Source organism: Ylistrum balloti, unplaced genomic scaffold, assembly GCF_031769215.1.
Source record: "Ylistrum balloti isolate Yb309-2 unplaced genomic scaffold, AGI_CSIRO_Ybal_v1 Utg370388, whole genome shotgun sequence".
NCBI lineage: Eukaryota > Metazoa > Mollusca > Bivalvia > Pectinida > Pectinidae > Ylistrum > Ylistrum balloti.
Genome location: NW_026782269.1, coordinates 62488 through 85248, shown reverse-complemented (window position 1 = coordinate 85248; position 22761 = coordinate 62488). Strand labels below are relative to the sequence as shown.

Here is a 22761-nt window from a genome sequence, read left to right as displayed (position 1 = left end):
GGTTGAATTCTTCATACTGAGGTGATTTGATCATTCCTCAGTGATGTTTTCTTCAAAGTCTGAAACAGAAGACAAATGTTACTTCACCTCTCCGTGTATGTGGATCATTTACATACTTGATATTACAGAGTATCAAATAATGTTGTATTTCATAAATCAATGGAAAAGCAGGTAGAAATGTCTACTTTTTATAGCAGCCCAAGGACACTGCAGACATGTTAGGTGTAGAAAGCAAGTCAGTCCTTTCGAGCCAATGATGTATAGAACGAGATGCTTCATTTCAAGACAACATTGTACAGATTGAGTCACTCCATTTCAAGACAACGTTCTACAGAATGAGTCACTCCATTTCAAGCCAAGGTGTCACAGGATGAGTCACTCTATTTCAAGCCAAGATTGTACAGGGTGAGTCACTCCATTTCAAGACAACATTGTACAGAAAGAGTCACTCCATTTCAAGACAAGGTTGTACAAAATGAGTCGCTCCATTTCAGATTGTGCATTTGTATAATGTAAATACTAAACGTAGATAAAACCAATGATGACAGTGACTCAACAGTAAGTTTCTTTGTGAGGGCAAGCTGGAGTTAATAGGGAGTTATTGTCAGTATTAGTACTGTGTGACGGTCTGATAGAACATACAAAAACACACATGCAAAAAAGGGAATCATAAGTTAAAATAAGAGAAATTATGATTCAATCCCTTTGTATAACCAACACATTTCACAGCTGCTATTCTTTCATCTGTTTAGAAAATGTCTTCTTTAGTAGAAGTAAGTCGGAACCAAAAGTAAACACAATTACCTTTGTTAAAAGCCTCCAGCAGGAGCTGAAGTTCTCGCCGCTTGTCGGAGATCACTACAATAATAATGTAACACGATTAGTATTGGAGCTTCCAACTTTTTTATCACAATTAATTTTTGATCATATTTGCTTGTTTACCTACAGTGTTTAATTATCAGGTTTGCCACTTACCACACAGCTTTCTAGAGTCACATGTGGTGTCGTTAGGACATCGGGAACACCGGATCCCTTTTGTGTATGGTTTCACGCCTTTTAAAACTCTGCAATGAATATGATCGTAGCCATTAAAAATATTACAGTTACCACCTTAGAACTTTATATTTTATTTATGCCTCATCCTTTAGATTCTGTATGAAGACCTCCAGTTTTATAGATGCCTTAATACAAAATCTGTATGAAGTCGTAGTCTTATTTGAGATACTTTACAAGTTCTGCAGACAGAACTGCAGTTTAGATAGACCAAACACACTAACCTAGGTCTGTATAGACACGTGTAAATCTGCAGGTCCCTACTGACGACTGTTCGTCCCAGTTACCCAGGTTCCTACTGACGACTGTCCGCCCCTGTTACACAGGTTCCAACTGACGACATACCATGCACGTTTACGTAAGTCAGTACCAACTGTCCGCCCCAGTTACCCAGGTTCCTACTGACGACAAACCATGCCCGTTTACGTAAATCAGTACGAACACGCGGCGAACTATCCGCCCCAGTTACCCAGGTTCCTACTGACGACTGTCCGCCCCAGTTACCCAGGTTCCTACTGACGACATACCATGCACGTTTACGTAATCAGTACCAACACGTTACGAACTGTTCGCCCCAGTTACCTAGGTTCCTACTGTCGACAAACCATGCACGTTTACGTAAGTCAGTACCAACTGTCCGCCCCAGTTACCCAGGTTCCTACTGTCGACAAACCATGCCCGTTTACGTAATCAGTACCAACACGTTACGAACTGTTCGCCCCAGTTACCTAGGTTCCTACTGTCGACAAACCATGCCCGTTTACGTAAGTAAATACCAACACGCGACGAACTATCCGACCTAGTTATCCCGGTGCGTGCTGTCACACAACCAAACCAGGCAAACTTACCCAGGTCCGTACTGACATACGATATACCAGGCCTTCGGATTCATCACCACGGTCTTTCCTTCGTAGAGTGGCTGACATCTCTTGGCAGCACACCCAAGTTTGTAAGATTTAGACCACACTACCTGCAACAGAGTGAAGGAGAATACAAAATTTTACATAGAGATTTTCCTTCTAAACTACACGTAACACATTCACTTTTCAACTTGAAGGCGATTGGATCTTCTGTCTTTCCTTTGAAGAATGATAACCTGCTTGTATTGAAGGGAGTCATTTCTGGACTGACATGTTTACCTCTCCGTCGACAATATCATTTCCCGAAAGAACATGGTTCCCTTTCTGTAGACAATACTGTTTCCCTGAACAAACACGTACTTCCCTGTCTGTAGATAATACTATTTCCCGAAAGAACATATTTATCTGACTTGAGATAACACTATTTCCCGAAAGAACTTATTTACCTGACTGGAGATAACACTATATCCCGAAAGAACATGTTTCTTTGACTGAAGACAATGCTATTTCTCATAAAAACATGTTTACCTGTCTGTAAACAACGGTATTTCCCAGAAGCACACGTGAAGCTTTCTGTGAACGATGCAAGTGTTCTTGAGCAATACAATTCATCCTATGTGAATCCCGTAGGTTATTTGTCGAGGTAGCCAAAACTTGGTCCATGTGCATGTTTACATGTTTTAGAGATGACACTATTTTCCGGATATACAGATGCACGCCAACACATATTATCTTTACCGGAAGTTAATATTTTGCTATTCAAAGTGGCTAGCTCTTTCCCACGGCTTACATACCTGTTTATAGTGACCGCACTTTTTCCCAGATTCACATGAATTATGTTTGTAACTGTAGTATTTCTTTTCATTGTACCACATGTTGACAGCCTTGGTTACGTTCAAATCTTTCGCTACAAAACAAGAAACACAATCAAGATTGATGAAATCTATAATTTCCGTGTATACACGTCTTGACAATAAAGAATTTTAGATTAGGAAAATATTGAATACACCAGACATTGATGTAAAATAGCTGGCGATATCTGCACCTTTTTCCTGTCACGTTGTTTGTTACACTGCTTTCTTTCGTCTGCATCATTTGTTATATAAATCAATCGAAGATGAGTAAATTTGCCTATGGATCTTTTAATTCCCCAAATATCGAGCAATTCTGTCCACTGGGTCTTGACCAATTCTCTACGGGACGTATGTTTCCATTGTGTGCCTTAGCGTTCCGATTCGAACCCGGATAGTCAATAGTCCGCGTTTTGTCACTCGAAAGTTGTGATAGTTTACCTGTAGACATAAATAGATTTTCTCCTGCGGTAGATGCCGACTTGAACTTTCGGTCCGATTTGGGGCTATGTTCCCACAAACATTTATCAGCCCAATCTGCGGCTTTCTTCTGTAGTGATCTACTCCAAGTCTGAAAAAAATTAGGGCTAATTATCGACCTACTCATGAGTGTCGTCAGAATTCTACGAAGCAACTGGAAGCTATCACTAAGTGGGAAACAAGAATGATGAAATACGTGGAAACTACTGCAGAGTGTGAAACAGGCTGCGTGAAATATATAGAGGTCACTATCAGATGGTAGTTAAAAAGGGAGGTCGCCACACGGACAAACAAGCAGGGTGAGATATCTGTATAGGTAATTAATGTTTGGAACAAACAGGTTGAAATTACTGGAAGTTATCACCATGTGTGAAGCAAGAGGGTATGAAATATCTGGATGTCTATACGCATACAATGTGAAACAAGCAGGATAAAATACGTGGAGATTGCTTAAACGTGTAAAACAAGAAGGATGAAACTGAAGGAGATCACATCACGTGTTTAACAATCAGAGTGAAATACAGAATACCAAAGAAGGTTTGTTGGCTTTTCTGTCAACAATTTCAGTTTCCTGGTATGTGACGTACATATTATTTTTAGACAGGTAACCCGCCTGTACTTACTGATGTATAGATAAGGAATAAATATTGCGTTTGATATTTTCACCCGATGACAACTAGTTTGATCAGCTTCAGATTGATGGCCTTGTTGACCAGGTATAACAAATTGGAGCATTATTGTCCTTCGCCACATGTAACAGCAGGATTAACACCGGGCCAGTCTGTCCGCACGCCCAGTTAACAAAACTTCATTTCTATAATCACCGTTAGTGTCAAATTCAACTTAGGATTATTCAAATGCTTAACAAAGGTTTCCTGTGTGAGAGTCGATTAAGTAAGACGATCCGAGTACAACAGATCGTCATAATAATATTTGCCTCTACGGGATATTAATCATCTAAATCTGTTGCTGAACGAGATAGTATCGGAGATTCAACAGAAACTTCACTTGCACATAAAAACAAGCTCGCCTGGATACACTCGAATACATATCTATCACAAATGGGTACTACAAATCTGTCTGATAAAGGTATTATTGCGAAATGCTTTTTGGATGAAGACACTATATCTACCTAATCATATATCTCGCCATTTCGTATAAACATAAAATCAACTGACGAAAAAACAGGATGGCTATGAATGGTTTTTGTAACTTTGAGTAAAAGAAAGAAAATTCAACACCGCCACTTTATATATTAAATTAGCCAAACACGACGCGCAATTTATTTTTCCCTTACCTCCCAGCAGGAAACGTCTTCGTTTGATTCTTCGGGTTAAAAGTTTTAATGTTTTCTTGTTCTTATTTCTCCAGACAACATTATGGTTGTAAAAGGTCTCCTCTATAGGGATGAACGACCCTGGTTTACCAGTCTAACGCTCTACAAGTGTAAGCTTGAGAGAATCTGCAACCCCCTCCCATCCACCTCAGGTGTAAAAAAGTAAAACGATTTAACTAATGAATAAAAGAAATATTTTGGATCAATTGGTGCGTGTAGATTTTGTAATCTTGCATAAATTTGGCGATTTTTTTGGTGAGACATTCTGGATACAATAAAATGAACAGTATTAAATTACACTACAGCCAAGAAACCACCTGTTAAACGCTTTCACTATGTAATCACGCCTTATATACCATTTGTCGCATTTTTCACAGTTTTATTGATTTCAATCAATGACTGAAGAGTTTGTCATGTTTTATGGCTTTCGTTAACTACAGCAGTTTGTCATCTTTCTCACAATTAAATAGTTTTCATTTACCACAGAAGTTCGTCATATTCCTGACAATCAAATAGTCTTCATTTACCACAAAGGTTGTCATATTTCTCACTATTAAATGCCTTTCATTTACCACGGAAGTTTGTCATATTTCTCACAATTTAACGGATTTCATTTACCACAGACATTTGTCATATTCTCTGTCATTTACAAAATTTGCAATTTCTCACAATTTAATAACTTTCATTTATCACAAATTTTGTCATATTTTTCAGAATTTAATAGTTTTCATTTACCAAAGAAGTTCGTCATTTACCACGGAAGTTTGTCATATTTCTCACAATTTAACGGATTTCATTTACCACAGACATTTGTCATCTTTCTCCCAATTTGATAGCTGTCATTTACCACGGAAATTTGCCATATTTCTCACAATTTAATAACTTTCATTTATCACAGAATTTTGTCATATTTTTCAGAATTTAATAGTTTTCATTTACCAAAGAAGTTCGTCATATTTCTCACAATTTAACGGATTTCATTTACCACAGAAGTTCGTCATATTTCTCACAATTTAACGGATTTCATTTACCACAGAAGTTCGTCATATTTCTCACAATTTAACGGATTTCATTTACCACAGAAGTTCGTCATATTTCTCACAATTTAACGGATTTCATTTACCACAGAAGTTCGTCATATTTCTCACAATTTAACGGATTTCATTTACCACAGAAGTTCGTCATATTTCTCACAATTTAACGGATTTCATTTACCACAGAAGTTCGTCATATTTCTCAGAATTAAATTGGCTTTCATTTACCACAGAAGTTTGTGATCTTTCTCACTATTGGATAGTTTTCAGTTACCACAGCAGTTTGGCACCTTTCTATTTGGTATACAGTAGTTTCATTTTATATTTTTTATACTGAAATTCAATTTTAAGCCAGATTTAAAACGTTACAAAACACATTAAATACACAGTTGTTTTATATAACAAATCAGAAATCTATACAAATATATAGAAGATATGTAATAAACATGTATTTACCAATTCTTGCATGTCTTTTGCATTTTCTTTCGCTCGGAAATAATTGTGAGCTTCCAGGAAGTCCCTTTTTTGGACTCCAGCGGCCAAAGCGACAGAGAACACAATCGTGAGCAGCAGCACAGTTGTCATGATTTCGGCGTTGTGCCGCAGTTTGATGGTCCTTCGGCTAACCGGGTACCTACCCGAATCACGTGACTCACAAGTGCTGCGGTCGTATACGATAGAATCGATTTACGAAACATGAGACACATAAACAATTTTATTTCATACATTGATATCACGAAATGTATGTTTTACTTTTTAAGGAATGAATTGCCTACTGTGCTTGTTTTCGTTATCTATTTCACCTACTTAAATCGACTCGACAAAAACCCCTTACAGCTGTGAAAAATACAACTTGAATTACAACAATTTATGTACAATATTCAATTCCTGTTGTGTTGAAAAAACGGAAAATGGACGTATTAGTTACTATTCTTATTTATATTCCTTTCTAAAAAATCAGAAAATTTAAGAAATTGAAGAATTAAGGCATTTTTTTCAAATATATCCAGGAACGAAAAATGAGTCACAAACGTATACGTCCCTGACGTAGCATAGATAAAATTCTCAGCTACCCTTTGATACATTACAGACAAAAGAATAGATATATTTGATAAAGTAGGGCGTCTGGAAAACAGTCATACAGAACTTTACAGTGGGATCTCACTCAAATGAAGTAAAATCTAGTGATATTAACCAGTTGATATTACTTAATGAAATCGTCCTTTCAATAACTATTTTTTATTATAAGGAATATAACAAATGATTTAGTGATATTATCTATATCAGTACTTGAATAATGTCACCTACCCGGTAGAAAAGTAAGCAATGCGACGATGTAAATTTCTGACGGGAATATTAAAGTGGTTTTATTTCAATGAATAGATAATTTATTTATGTGCATGACAGGTTTGTCGATGGAACTTCTCACAATTGTAAGATGAATACGTAATATGACATGTAACCTGCATCAGCAGGTGAGGAATGTTGGTGATAGAATGAGGTAGTGACCTTACAAGTAACTGGGGGATTAGAGATTACCAACACACCGTCACCAACTGTAAACATACCAGCACCCCATGCCCACGGCAGTAGTTATGTGTGTATGTTTACATATTATTGACAATTTTCCCCCAGGTGACGTGTTGTTATTTTGTTTATAGAGAGTGTTTTTGCTTTACTTTTAAAAATCTTGTGATTTTTTTTCACATTCACATATATTGATGACGTCTTGTTATTAAATAACAAGAGATCTATTCACTACGTTTATCGTATATACCCATATATACTTATACCATACGTATAGTAACCAAGGACACGACAGGCACTTCTACATCACCTGCTTATCTCGATCTTTTCCAGCAACGAAACCAACATAGACCGCTTCCCAACAAGCTGTATGATAAGCGTGGTGATATCAATTTTCCTTTTGTGAATTTTCCATTTCTGAATATTAACATCTCTGCATCCCCAACCTACGGAATTAATTTATAGCAGTTGGTTCGATATTTAAGGGCCTGTTCCCATTATCACGATTTTCCTTCCTTCAAGTTGTCGATAACTGACAGACAGATGTAAGTTGATGAAAGTGACGGGAAAGTTTTACGGTTGCCATAGTGACCTGATTGAGAAATATTCTATTTCTTTGTTCGATATGAGACTGGACGTGCTTGATGTTCGTTAGTTTTTCTGTTGTTGAATACCTTATTCTCATTTGAGAACGTGGCATTACTTACTTGGATTGACAAAGATTTACACGGCAGGTGTCATCGATTATGAAGACCTGAACTCTTCTGGAACACCTGGTCTTATACTTCCTGTACCTTATAAACGGTTGTCTGACAATGCCAGTCATAGGCTTAATTTGTCCTGTCTCAAGGAGTTAGGGGGAAGTAGTGAAACTGACCATGCTGGTCATAGGTCTGCATTGTCCTGTCTCAAGGTGTCAGGGGGGAGGTAGTGAAACTGACCATACTGGTCATTGGCCTGCTTTGTCCTGTCTGAAGGTGTCAGGGGGAGGTAGTGAAACTGACCATGCTGGTCATTGGCCCGCTTTGTCCTGTCTTTTAAGTTATTCGGGGCAGGTACATGGAGTCATGTTTTTGGCATCTTTGCAAGCCAAGTGTGCTCAATCTGATACACTTATTTTCATTAGTGTAATTCCCCTGGAATATTGAGGGCATACTGAGAGTAAAGGAACAAAAGATTTGATATATATATAATGATATATAAATTGGTTTCAACAGGATATTACTTCAGACCCCAACGAAATAACTGAGGCAGCACACCTCAGACATAACTTGACTGAGGCAGCACACCTCTGACATAACTTGACTGAGGTAACACACCTCAGACATAACTTGACTGATGAGTTTACATACCTCAGACATAACTTGACTGAGGTAACACACCGCAGACATAACTTGACTGAGACAGCACACCGCAGACATAACTTGACTGAGGTAACATACCACAATCCAAGTTGATTTGGATACAAAAAATATGCCGCCTGTAGGTCATTTTAAAACACAATCAAACAGGCTGTTTTAATTAATTTTTGCCAGATAATGGTCTGATGACACAGACGTGGATGTTGTTCTGTGGTGTGATCTCCTATAACAGAGCAGCTGGGCTTCGTAAATAACAGAAACCACTCCATTCAGTAATTAACATATCTTTATTGTCAGAAACAAGAGAATGATTACAACATAGCAACACAAAAGTGATATTACACATAAACATGTGTGAAGGATTGTAACAATTACTTAAACAGTTGTGTAATTCTGTGTCACATTTTCAGATACACACAAACACATGTGTATAATCACTCTTCCTAAAACCTAACAGGTGTGTACATACCACACACTTTCTCACCCTCTTGCAACCCTGTTTAATAGGGGTTTTATTCAAAACTTTAAACATGGTTTGTTTTATTGCAGTCTATTAACAGTAAAAATGGCTCAAATTCTATGTTTGTGTTTTTTTTGTCTTTAACAATGTTTTTATATTTTGTTGATAAACTGCACTTTGGAAATACATTGATGGATATGCATTTCACATTTTTAAATGTTTTTTTTTCATTCATGGACATTTGATTGGTGGATGAACCAACGAAATCAAATCAAATAAAACTCCCATGAATACTAATAATATTACAGCATAGTGTTTCTATGACAACACAATTACAACATGCTCAAGTGTCTTGAGAGAGGTGACTTTCACACAATGTGTTGCATAATACAGTGTGTACCTACACATTCTGTGGTACATATACTTGCATGAACATATGTGTCATGTTTTCCATCACACACCTGTCTCATTTTGGTGAACAGATGTGCACCCATCCATAATTGGCATATCAACATTGTGTGATAGATAACTGTGAAAATACCAATAAGTAATTTTTTCTTACAAATAAAGGTATGAACATGTTTCACTTTCTGGTCCACACACATACATTACACTTCCCACTTCCTGTGACAAATGCAGGTATGTCACATATGTATAACGCTTAAAATCAGAAAAAGTTGATGTCTTTTATCACAAGAATAACAATGAAATGTGTACAGTATGGAATTGGTAGGCATAATCAGACATAAACAAAGCAGGAACAAACTTAACAATAATAGTCTGATAAACAACACAACACTATTAAATATCTTATGAAATTAAGTGTGTTTGTTTTCTGAGAGATGAAGTACACCTAGTAAATCTAAAGCATGTATATGGTATAACTTAGCATTATTGTAAACAGTCTTTATACACATAATCTCCGATTCTTTTTCCGTTGTACTAATCTCAATTTCCTATCAAAAAGTCTAAAGATATCCCAGAAAAAAAGTCTTCATATATAAGTCTTTTTGCTTGATTCCACAATTCCAATACTGGGCTCGGATTCTGATCTGGGAACTGTCATTCTGGAATAGAGAAATGTAGTTTAAAAGTCTATCCAGTTTGTGATGGATTTGAGTTCTGAAGTCTTAATACATTGAAGTAAAGTATGGTTTAATTTGTTTTGATACAGAGTTTCCTTTACATACTGGGAGTTTGGAAGACTGGAAGCATCAATCGTCATCATATTCAGACTTTTGCTAAAAACTAAAACAAAAAAATCATCTAATATACCAGACAAATAATTCTAACCGTGTTGCTGTTAATAATCTTAGAAGACAGAAAACAAAATTAAGAAATATTCTGCCCCAGTACACATGTGTGACCATGAAGAATATCCTACTCCCAGTACACATGTGTGACCTTGAAGAAGAATATTCTACTGGTATTTTGAAGCATAGCTTATACATAGCACTAGCCAGTGAAACATGCCATTCTAAGACAGACAAGAACTGTTCTACCGTCTGTGTTCTTCGTCCTCCAGACTTTCCCTACTTCCTGTTCGATCTTGATGATGTCTACTTCTCCTGACTGGAGCAGTTGGAGGTGGCATTAGATCGCCTGCACTCTGAAAGTCAAACAATTCACAAATGTTTTACTCATAAATACCAACAGTTTCACTTCAATAATATACCATAACATGTCACACCACCTTCACCAAGTAAAGTTATCGGACTCAACCAAGTCTTTTACAGGCTGTGAAGCATGTTCATTAAAAAGGAGGCAGACTAATCAGAATTTAGCTGATGAATTACAGTGTTGATGAGCTCTACCAGATGTAACATTAATGTATTAGGTGTTCCGATTTGATTCCCTCAGCACCACCAAATTGATGGAATGTTATTTTTACTATTTTTAACTAAATGAACAAGCTTATTTTGATACAGATAATAAAAAGAAAGGGAAATTATCTAATTTTCAAAGAGATAAGCCATAGATTGCAGAAAACATTGTATATTGAAGATTGATTGAAAGAGAATATCTTCAAAAAGCAATATTTTTTTCAGCCTTTTACAGCCTTATGATGAGAGAATCTGAGGTTCCTTATTATTATTGTTATTACAATCTAAACGGCCCATCAACACATAAAAGGTCATTAGGGCCATCAACCGGTGAATAACAGAGCGATCCAAAAGGAAATAACATTAAACAAACTAAAAGGTAAAAGTTAATGCTAAAAATCTTAAATGGTTATATTATCATAAAAGATTAAACTGGTAAGTCAAATCTAAAGGCAGATTTCATGACAAAAGACATACAGAGGTGAACCATTCCTACTGAGGTGGTACTACTGAAGGGTGCTTTACATCAATTATCTATAATGTGATTACCTATATATATTACATTTCTACATCTAAAATAGTGACATACTGACCAGATATATTACAGGTAAAAACATGTGGAGTCACTGTGTATCTCAGAACAAAAAGAAAAAAGAGTAGTGTCCCAACCAAATATTCTTCGACTTACTACGCCTCGTCGAGGAGTCTGGGGTGAGGGGCCAGCACTTCCTGGTGGTGTAGAGCTTGGACTTCGGGATCGTAGACCTCGGGATCGATCACTTGCCATGTTCTCTGCAGATCCTTGCCAACTTGTTCGGAGCATGGCCTTCCTCATTCCAGCAGATGTTGTTTGTATAAGAGATGTGATGGCTTTTGCACGATTGCTCTTTCTAAATGAAGTACTTCTTAAAAAGGAGTCATCTAAAGATCGGCTTGATACTGCAAGTCAACAAGCCAGTTATACAATGACAATATAAAGCATGCTCTAATCAGCCAGTCTACCAGGAAGTGGTCTCAACATTTCTAATACATGTAACATATATATCTGGCCATGTCTGGTATTAAGCCCACCCTTGATTATAGCACACAAATACTATCGAATTGTCATCCTTTACATGGAATCAAAGTTTTTGTTTCAGTCTCTGGGCTTATTACAGGAAAAAAGATTAAAAAAATGGAAAATAATGAAATTTGACGAAACAAAAATTTTATAGAGTGAATAATGGTGGTGAGTAATATAAAAAATCTTTTAATGGCGATTTTCTGACCACTATTCCTGGTGTTTCTGGCAACACATCATGCATCGATACACAGAGACCTGTGTAATCTGACACCAGTGAAATCGGTGTATTTTGTCATTCTTTGTAATATGACTGATGTGTAGCACAGGGTGTAAGATTACAAAAGTTTTCCTGTATATATAGTACTAGCATCTGTAAAGTTCAGCACAGCAATAAAGGTGAAAGATATTGAGGAAGGATTAGACAGCAGCGAGAGATTTCTGTAGATATTGATCATGCACACTTAATACAGATACCACTAATATTTTTATATAGGTATAGCTGTGACTGCTCTGTCATCACTGATGTGGACCGACATATTTATCTACAGTTCAGAGGTCATTAGCATTCTGTCAGTTAAACAATTTTCTAAATATTTTCATAGAAATTAAAATGTTTGGACCAAATCATTAACACTGTATATCAAAATCATTACAAAGACTTTTAAAATCTACTTTTTTAGTAACATTTGTGAAAACATCAATAGCAGAAAAGTAAAAAATGGTTAAATCTGTTTTATCATCTATTTTAACTAGCACATAACTGACCAAAATCGAAAAAAAAAAAACTAAAATGTTTGAAAAAAAAAAGATATCAGAAAAGCTGTTGAGTTTCAATATCAAGATGGTGTTTGTATTACTCTGTATCAATGTCAGGACATGTAAATATAGGTACAGTGTTTATAACAGTACTAACAAGAAGATATACATCTCATACTAAACAACAGTGAGCAAGACTTACCTAATGAAGCACCAAGTCGTCGGGAAAGCAACATTTCTGCAAAATAAGAAAGTCTTACATTATAAACAAAGACAGATCTTCCTGTTTCTAATATGAGATACAGTGTGATTATCACGGATATGACTGTTTCTGTGGACTTTGTTTGGTCCGACAAATGATATTATTTATCATCAGATGTTTGTGAATCAATATATCATGATGAATATAAAGTCATCAATATAAGTGGAAACTATATGAAAATTTTTGTTCAATAGAACACATCCTTTCTGAAGCATGCATATTTACATCATTACGGATATGTTCATCAGTTTTTTTGTATATCTAGTCTGAAACAAGCAGAAGAAAACTAGACCTATTTATCTGAACACTTATTGTCAAGATGTCGGTAAGCCAATGATCATAACTGAAATGTACATCATTGTAAACAGAAACATTGTAACAACTCATTCATTGTTATTTTACTGTCGACTTGTGGAATTTGTCGATCAACAGTTTTCGAAAAGTTGACCAGTGGATCCACAGTACAGATATCACCCTCTTTACTTGATGGATGTATATATTTGTATTTTATGTATCTAAGAAACAATCCACCATCGCTAGAGAATTACAGTACAGAATTACTAATTTGTAGAGATAATACTTCAGGGGTGTAGTCTTGTCTACAACTAGCAGCTAGCACTTCCATTGTTCGGGAGTATTGGAATATTTTTTTTTCAAGATTCAAATAAATAAATTCTCAGACAAGTCGAATTTTGAAAGGTAAACCTAGACATACTAAAGCTCTAGACAAGACATTGTACACTCCTGTAATTAGTAAAGTTAATGTTTAAGTAAATGTTATAATATAAATTGTTGCTATGGTAACACATGCTGGTAATTTTAACAATATGGTGGCACTTCATCTTATAAAAAAAGACAAACAAGCACAACAAAGAGAAAACATTTACACAATTCTGGCTTACAGTAAAAAAAATCATCAGTCCTTCAAAGGTACACAGTCATTAACTGTCTCAGAAACAGAATCCAAAGCAGCAATGATAACTAAGAACACACCAATCATAACAAAATCATACAGAATCAATTACAGGGCTAAAACTGGAAATAAAATAATGTACAGATCATTTTATAAAACAAAAGTTATATAAGGCCTGTATCTCTCTTACTTCATTTACATCATGTTTATGTGGATACAAATTATAAAAAAAATATTTAATTGACCAAACTTTCCTTGTCTTTAAAATACACATTAATGTCAATTATAAACTTTGACCCCTGAATGAGTATCAAGGGGCATTTATCAAGCAGAGTAAAATCCCCTTCCAAGCTCAGTAAAAATCAGGACCATCACACACATCTTGGTTACTATTTCTCATCAGTACACTACAAGTATTCCCAGTACAAACACTGCAAACCATTACAGGTAAAAACAGGGATGTGTCTTCATTCCAGAGACTGATGCAAGGATTAAAGTGTGAAGAGGGAAAAGTGCAAATTACATTCATTTCCAAATATATTTGAAAGCTATATAATGTATTTCTTTTTCAAATAAATCTAAAAGTTTTCTCCTAAACGTTAATAATGAAATCAGTCGCTATGTAACTACATCCAACAGAGATTGGTACAGAGAAAACATTTCAAAAATAATATATTTCACATGAGAGAGAATCAACCACTACCTAAAGTGAAGACAAGGTTTCAAAGGAAGGGAGACAACTGTCTATACACTAAATAATATCTGGGTAAGAAAGGCACTTCATACCAAATAAACAAAAAGTACTTACACAAATACCTTATGAGGAGTCCCTCTGACCCCTGGAGGTCATCCAAATTTAAATATATAAAAGTAAACCTTTCTTCTAAAAGATAAAAAATCATTTTACATGAAACATGCACAGTCACAAACATAATGATTTTGAGCTTTTTACAATGTGGATAGTTTTCTAATAAAAACAGACATTTCTGTATTTGAGATATATCACACCATAGGTGAATTTAAACAGCAGTAATACATGGTGCTGTTGATAGGGTTAAACAAACGTGTTGTTTCCAAGAAAGAAAAGTCTTTCTCCCTGATTGATCTGTAAATCAATTGATGAATCATAGCTTCCAAAAGTCTAATTCTTATCCAACCAAACTGCACTCAGAAAAGATATGTATAAATGTTCCTCGAGACTTTTGAAAAAAAAATTTCTGCTAAGTTACCAATCTATATTCTATTTCCTGTATAGCGATATAATGGTAAGTGAAATTGATCTTGTATTATGTACAATAGCGATATTATTCTGAAACCCAAATCAATTGTTCATGTAGTTCCAATCCAATGGTTGATCTATTACAACATAAGACACATCAAAGTCTGACAAAAGTAAACACAATGACTTATAATCCATTAGACAGACAAGTAAAATAACATACTATTTAAGAAACAAAACAAAAATACATTTGATACAATAGTTTATTATGGTCTGTAATTTACATCATAACAACAGTACAGTAGAAATAAGCTAAGAGCCAACAATGGTATATAGAGACATACTGTTGTCTATATCATGTAATGTATAGCACAGCGCTGGACTGTTCATTAATAGTATGTATCATTTATATAAGAAATTAGACCAGGATTCTGTGTTATATCTCTATATTATGCACTATTTTGTATCTTAAAACCCTAGTTGACATAAGTGAATAAAGGTGTGTCACAAGAACAGCATTAAAATATAGGAGAGATGGTACAACAAAAAAACAAATGTTTCATTTGGCCTTAGTGAAGTCTTATTCCTTTTTAATTTGATTTTTATGAAGGTTTTATTGGGTAATAAATGTGTTTGACTTCCCTATTAAAATCTCTGTATGTATGTCTTGTTACCTTAATTCTACCGTACATGATAATCCAACATTGAGAAACAAATTATGCATTTAGAAGAGTTAATGAATTGAGTGAGCATAGCTTATGTTTGGCAGCAAGTTTAAACTTAACGACTACAATATATATATATATATTACTATTTAGACATTGATATAACAATACCAGGAACTAGGTACAAATAAACAAGTAATTACATTTCTCTAGATACAAAAACATTGAAAAGCTAACTGATGCTATTTAAAAAATATTACAACAAAAGAACCTTCTGATTGAGCTAACCAAAAGTATGTAAGCTTCGTACTGAAATGTATATCTATAGTAAACATAGCACAGAAGTAGATTATAACTTCACTGATGTATGACAGGGTTGTGACACAAGCGCTGGAAGCAAGGCTGCAAGTATTGTGACTGTCATTTTAAACATTTTATTCAAAATTTAATTATCATTATGAATTTAAATTTGAATTTACAAGACTTGACCCTAAATCTAGCCTGTTATTTAGAGAGAAAAAGATTATTATACTCTCTGTTAAATCAGAATAGTTTATCATTGTGACACAAAAACACTTTACCTTCGAATTTTATCTCTGTATAACCAACAGTATCCCTGATTTTGTATCAATCTCTTTATCACAAGACATACATTCTAAACAGATTCACTCATTTTTAAAAGTACAAATGATAAAAGTATTACACATGAGACAAATCAATCACAGATGTTAATGTTTTAATGCTGCAGTCGTCATTAGAGTAAGTACATTACATTTCTCAATTAGATTTCACCAAAAAGTAGCGCAAAACAAAACTGAATGTTATCATTGTTAAATACATGATATCAGTTGATTTCTTGTCATGCCATACACATCCACTTAAACATGCGTATTGTCTAAAGTAGTACAATAAATTCATGCTAAACCTATAGCAGTTCACAATCTACCAACATATTTATTTCTGAAATAATTTGAAAAATGCTTCATGCGATGTAATTGTAACTTTTAACACAGATAAATCCAGTATCAACAAACTTTAACATGTAACATATTGGTACATTTTAAATATTTTTTGTTTGCATATTTTGAAATTTCAATTATAATCAAATGTCACACTTTTTAACAATTACTAAACGAGACAAGGTGATTCCTATTTTTCAGCCCAGCTGACTGTGATGAGAGTGCTCATGTTCATTTTGACTCTTTATTTTCAATGTAGGAGTAGACTAGAATACAAAGAGAAAACTGACACGATCGATGATCTCCTACACACCTGACTGAGGACCCCAGCACTCTACAGGTGGAGCATGCTATTCACAGTCACATGACCCCACAAGAAGAATGGTGACATGAAATTTACGGTAAATTATTTTTGAAAAGCTATAAAAAAAGGCTGAAAACTGACAAATAAGAACTCCAAAGTAAGGAAGTAGTCTATCTCACGCTGGTCATCAATATCAGGTTTGATTTTTATAATTAAGCTGTGTATGTTTTCAGCATGAAGCATCATGTTATGGACAAGATTCCAGTAGACAGAGTAACAGTGCATTCATTTATCATGGTGACAAGTTAAACAAATCTGCGGAAACATTCTTATGTTGATGATTTCTAAGTTAATCATGCAAATATTTCACATTAATAATATCTCAGCCTTAATATTAAGCCAACTCAGTGAAGTGAGACTTCAAATGAGGCCAAATAATTTCAGGTACGAGTAATTCCAAGTTAATACTGATGATGGTCATGGGCTTAGCTTTGTACTGTAGTTACTGAGGTGTATGTGGAAGGAACAAAGAAATTGGGAAATACAGACATTTAAAGTCATGCCAGAATCATTCAAATGTGTCAATACAAGGACATTACAAAGCACAAATGTGCAGCTGCAATGCATGTAGTATGAAAATGAGGTCAGGTTGTGGTCAGTTTGAATGCTGATATTGTTGTAATGCTGTCATCTAGTGCTTTATGTACAACTTTTCCATGAATATGTGGAAATTCTGTTCTAATTCATTAAATAAGCAAATAAAAATTTGCAGAAAATAAATTAACGTCATGATCATTCAGGGTTTAAGGATAAGTTATATAAAAAGACCTCAGTTTGTGGGTTATGTCTAATCGCTCCTCGCTTGTAAACACATCCTGTTGAATGATAAAATAGTAAAAACATACATTAAAACACCACAATAGCTCTAGTAATGGATTTACTGGCTGAAGAAAAACATGTAATACTGACCCATTTTCAAAGGTTGGAACACATTCAAAATATAGTGACTTTTCAAAGAAAAGTGGCCCATAGCAAGATTTAAAGTTAGAAAAGGAATGTGTATCATTATTGACAATTATAAACAAATGTTTAAATAATTGTATTGTCTTGACAACAAAGTATCATGTAAAATACTTATAATTTCATATATTCATATCATACTTTTCACTATGTTATCACCATGTGGAATTTTAATTAAGGGGAGATAATCATTCAGGGGAGATAATTATTTCAACATCATCCCAAAATTCTGTTACAGAAATGTGTATATGCAATTCATCATTAACTTAAAGGTGTAAATAACCACAATCATTGATGGAGAACTTAAGAAAAGTGAAGAGTCTTGTAGTAGAGTCAGAAAATGACATTCAACATATAGATTCATAGGTAAATAATCTAAATAAGATTTACCGGTTTCTAGCATCTGTGCTACAGAAAATAAAATGACAACTTGAATATGCAATATTAATCCTCACAGTCTTAGTCTACAGAATAAATAACTGATTAGCATATAAAAACTTATAACCCTTCTCCTTAAAACTACTTGTCATCTCCCTATAACAGTATCAACAGTGTGCAGTACAATCACAGTATCTTCACTGCAATAATCATCATCATCACAGTTTCTGTCCTTCATGTAAATACAAAAGACAGGTTTTATTAAACAATCCTGCTATTGTTGCCTTTACTTATATGGTACATATCATAAAAATAGCATTTTACCACTACTGAGTACATTAATTATTCATGTCATATGGTCAATTGGTGCTTAATTCACCAGTTTGGGAAGAAAATACATGGCAGATATCTATTTCACCAGTTTGTAGAAGCAACACACAGTAGATATCTATTTAACCACGTTTGGGGAGGTAACACACAGTACATATCTATTTAACCAGTTTGGGAAGGTAACACACAGTAGATATCTACTTAACCAGTTTGGGAAGGTAACACACAGTAGATATCTACTTAACCAGGTTTGGGGAGGTATTACACAGTACCTATCTATTTAACCAGTTTGTGTAGGTAACACACAGTAGATATCTACTTAACCAGGTTTGGGGAGGTATTACACAGTACCTATCTATTTAACCAGTTTGTGTAGGTAACACACAGTACCTATCTATTTAACCAGTTTGTGTAGGTAACACACAGTAGAAATTTATTTAACCAGGTTTGGGGAGGTTAAACAGCTTATATCTATTCCACCAGCTTGGAGAGGTAACATGCAGTACATATCTATTTAACCAGGTTAGGGGAGGTAACACACAGTATTTCTATTTAACCAGTTTGGAGAGGTAACACACAGTTAATATTTAACCAAGGTTAGGGGAGGTAACACACAGTATTTTTATTTAACCAGTTTGGAGAGGTTCCACACAGTAAATATTGAACCATGTTGACGTGATGAACCTTGCTATATAAACAAGGATTGTTTGTAATGATGTTACTGTTAAGAAGTTAATAATCAATGCATGATTAAGTGGTTAATATCTCTTTTTGCATGGTTTTGTGCTAAAAACTTTTCTGAAGCAAAAATCATGCAAAAAATACCAACTGTTAATGACATCCAGGAGATGATAATTCTGGTTTCCTTATTCAGATTTACTGACAAGTGGCATATAACACACCAGTTGGCTATTACATGCCTTCACAGTGCAGGAATATTTCAAGGCATACACTTAAACTAACTTCACACATTGATTCTAGACTAGAGTCTGAAGTCATGGTAACAATGGAAGTTTTTGAATCAATGACCTGAAATTCATGTTATTGATAAACTTTAAATCTTCTTGAGAATTCACAGACAGAACAGATTCTATACAAAGTTGAGGTATGTAGCACTAGAAATGTGTGTAATACAACCCATTCTATATTAACTTTTTTATAAATTCAAAAGAATTCAAACTTGTTTACGTTATTGTAAATTGTTATGGCAAGCAATTTATATTTATAGTTCTTCTAAATAGAAATAAACTTTTAAAATTTAAGAAAAATGGCAAGCAACTATTTGTTTGTAGATGATGTAAAATAAAATGAAGTAAAACAAGACGTATGTAACTAGGCATGGTGTATAAAGGAGTATCATTATATAGTCATCACAAGTTTTTATAAAACATATATTTGGTAGTATAAGGCACACATATATAACAAACAAGTCAACAAAACTCGTATCGTCAAGTATCACATTAACTACATCAAAAAAATCTTAAAATCTGAAGTGATTATAAAGAAACTAATTTATGTAACAGTAATATTAGAAGTTTGTGACTAGAGGGATAACATTTTGTTTGTTCCAGTGACAGAACTCTCCTGATTACAGCTTAGACTAACACCCAGTTAAAGCTAGAGGGATAACATTTTGTTTGTTCCAGTGACAGAACTCTCCTGATTACAGCTTAGACTAACACCCAGTTAAAGCTAGAGGGATAACATTTTGTTTGTTCCAGTGACAGAACTCTCCTGATTACAGCTTAGACTAACACCCAGTTAAAGCTAGAGGGATAGCATTTTGTTTGTTCCAGTGACAGAACTCTCCTGATTACAGCTTAGACTAACACCCAGTTAAAGCTAGAGGGATAACATTTTGTTTGTTCCAGTGACAGAACTCTCCTGATTACAGCTTAGACCAACACCCAGTTAAAGCTTTTGTGTCCAAAACAAAGAGTAAAGCCTTTCTTTGTCTATAAAATATATATTGCCAAGTCAACAAAAATATTTGGATTGGTACCCCCCCTCTCTCTCTCTCTAGATGTCTCTCTCTCCCCTACTCCTCTCTCTCTGTCTTATGTTCTCTCCCCCTCACACAAACTCTCTCTCTAGATGTCTGTACCTCTCTCTCTGTCTGTTTCTCACCCCTCCCTCACACACACTCTCTCTTGATGTCTATATCCCCCTCCCTCACACACACTCTCTCTAGATGTCGATATTCCCCCTCCCTCACACACTCTCTCTCTCTCTAGATGTCTATATCCCCCCTCCCTCACACACACACACATTCTCTCTAGATGTCTATATCCCTCCTCCCTCACACACATGCTATCTCTTTAGATGTCTATATCCCCCTCCCTCACACACACACACTCTCTCCAGATGACTGTATCCCCCTCCCTCACACACTTTCTCTAGATGTCTATATCCCACCACCCCCACCACCCCCCCCCCCACACACACACACACTCTCTCTCTCTCTCTAGATGTCTATATCCCCCCTCCCTCACACACATTCTCTCTCTAGATGACTATATCTCCCCTCCTTCACAAAAGCTCTCTCTCTAGATGTCTATATCCCCCCTCCCTCACACACTCTCTCTTTAGATGTCTATATCCCCCTCCCATATACCCATGCACACACTCTCTCTCTAGATGTCTATATCCCCCCTCCCATATACACACACACACTCTCTCTAGATGTCGATATCCCCCTCCCTCACACACACACTCTCTCTAGATGTCTATATCCCCCTCCCATATACACATGCAAACACTCTCTCTCTAGATGTCTATATCCCCCTCCCATATACACATGCACACACTCTCTCTCTAGATGTCTATATCCCCCCTCCCTCACACACACACACACACACACACACACACACACACACACCCACACACACACACACACACACACACACACTCTAGATGTCGATATCCCCCCTCCCTCACACACAGACACACACTCTCTAGATGTCTATATACCCCTCCCTCACACACACACTCTCTAGATGCCTGTATCAATCCTAACAATAACAGCTAAATTAAAAGCTTTGTAGCAAAGAGTAATATGATGTGTTAGAATGGCACAGACAGATGACCTTGTTTACACATCTGCTGTGCAAACTTTGTCTATATAACCTATATGTTTGCAGCATGTATACAGTTAAATGGAAAAAGCAACAATTAAAGAAAAAAAATACAGCTGTAAATAAAGAGTCAATGAAAAAAATGATAATGTCTGCTGCCTTGTAAACATTGTCTGCGTATACAGCTCAGTAACATAACTGAATCGTTGTAACAACCTGTCTCTGAAACCACTTACAAAGAAACAGGGTCTGCTGTGCCTTTACCCCCTCACTAACAATATCGAGGGCAACAAGTCTAAGGTTATGATTAAATCTTAAACTTACAAAACTAAAAAAATCAAATATGATGAAATTAAAATCTAAGATGGCAAACTATAGTTTAACTTTTCTTGTAAACATTACCATCTTTTAGAAAACAAACTTATCAAATAAAGTCATGAGCAAAGAGGTCTAGGAACTACTGAACCTCATCCATGTAATTAACAATTCCAATGGAGGTTGGAAGTCATAGGCCACCCATACTGAGGTGCTGTATTTGTATAGAAGATCGGAGACTTTGTCGGGAATTAGGCTCCACCCCTGATGATCTGCGAAGGACCAGAGAGGATCGAGCTGAGGATGGGAGCTCCGGCCCTTGTAGGGTAACGGAGGTTGTTAGATCATGGGTTATGTCCCCTGGGCCAGGGTTAGGTACCGTAGGAATGATTTGCTTACGTTGAGCCTTCGTAGAAGCTGAATTGGGTAGATACTGCTTTGCCTTTTTACCACTGAAGTCTCGAATGTTTGGATCAGCTTCTGGAAGGAACAAATAAGAAAATTCATCAATGCTGATCAGGATGTATTCGGATCAATATAACAGAAGTGATTGTAGATCTACTTACTGAATGTCTGGACTAGTAACTCGATGATCTGTTCATGGCCATGCATCGAGGCGAGATGTAGAGGTGTATAGCCCTGTAATATAGTGAATTGTGACCTGGTTTTAGTACTCATATGTAACATGTACAATCTTTTTTTCCCAAGTATCATTAGT

At 35.5% G+C, this 22761-nt stretch overlaps 2 protein-coding genes across 2 annotated transcripts; both read right to left on the bottom strand.

Annotated features, from left to right (window-relative positions):
* Nucleotides 1–30: 30 nt before the first annotated feature.
* On the bottom strand, nucleotides 31–6199 carry LOC132554261 (uncharacterized). The gene is made up of 7 exons (XM_060218569.1): nucleotides 6071–6199; nucleotides 3206–3335; nucleotides 2708–2820; nucleotides 1902–2023; nucleotides 976–1064; nucleotides 805–858; nucleotides 31–59 (listed from the first exon to the last, which is right to left on the bottom strand). The coding sequence occupies exons 1-7, from the start codon at nucleotides 6197–6199 to the stop codon at nucleotides 31–33; spliced, it is 666 nt and encodes a 221-aa protein (XP_060074552.1).
* Nucleotides 6200–8770: 2571 nt separating this feature from the next.
* On the bottom strand, nucleotides 8771–22721 carry LOC132554260 (ankyrin repeat domain-containing protein SOWAHA-like). Its single transcript, XM_060218568.1, has 6 exons — nucleotides 22610–22721; nucleotides 22443–22523; nucleotides 12807–12842; nucleotides 11474–11724; nucleotides 10465–10571; nucleotides 8771–10029 (listed from the first exon to the last, which is right to left on the bottom strand). Exons 1-6 carry the CDS (start codon nucleotides 22719–22721, stop codon nucleotides 9957–9959), a joined length of 660 nt encoding a protein of 219 aa, XP_060074551.1. The 3' UTR covers nucleotides 8771–9956.
* Nucleotides 22722–22761: the final 40 nt, after the last annotated feature.

Excerpts from the sequence above, each read along its gene's own strand:
- LOC132554261 (XM_060218569.1), bottom strand. The coding sequence starts at position 6,199 with ATGACAACTGTGCTGCTGCTCACGATTGTGTTCTCTGTCGCTTTGGCC. Across the intron at positions 2,821-3,205 it reads AAATCTATTTATGTCTACAG|CGAAAGATTTGAACGTAACC; the intron begins GTAAACTATCAC and ends CTTGTTTTGTAG. Across the intron at positions 859-975 it reads TGACTCTAGAAAGCTGTGTG|TGATCTCCGACAAGCGGCGA; the intron begins GTAAGTGGCAAA and ends TTATTATTGTAG.
- LOC132554260 (XM_060218568.1), bottom strand. The coding sequence starts at position 22,721 with ATGAGTACTAAAACCAGGTCACAATTCACTATATTACAGGGCTATACA. Across the intron at positions 22,524-22,609 it reads GTTACTAGTCCAGACATTCA|AAGCTGATCCAAACATTCGA; the intron begins GTAAGTAGATCT and ends TGTTCCTTCCAG. Across the intron at positions 10,030-10,464 it reads GAGGACGAAGAACACAGACG|AATGACAGTTCCCAGATCAG; the intron begins GTAGAACAGTTC and ends TCTCTATTCCAG.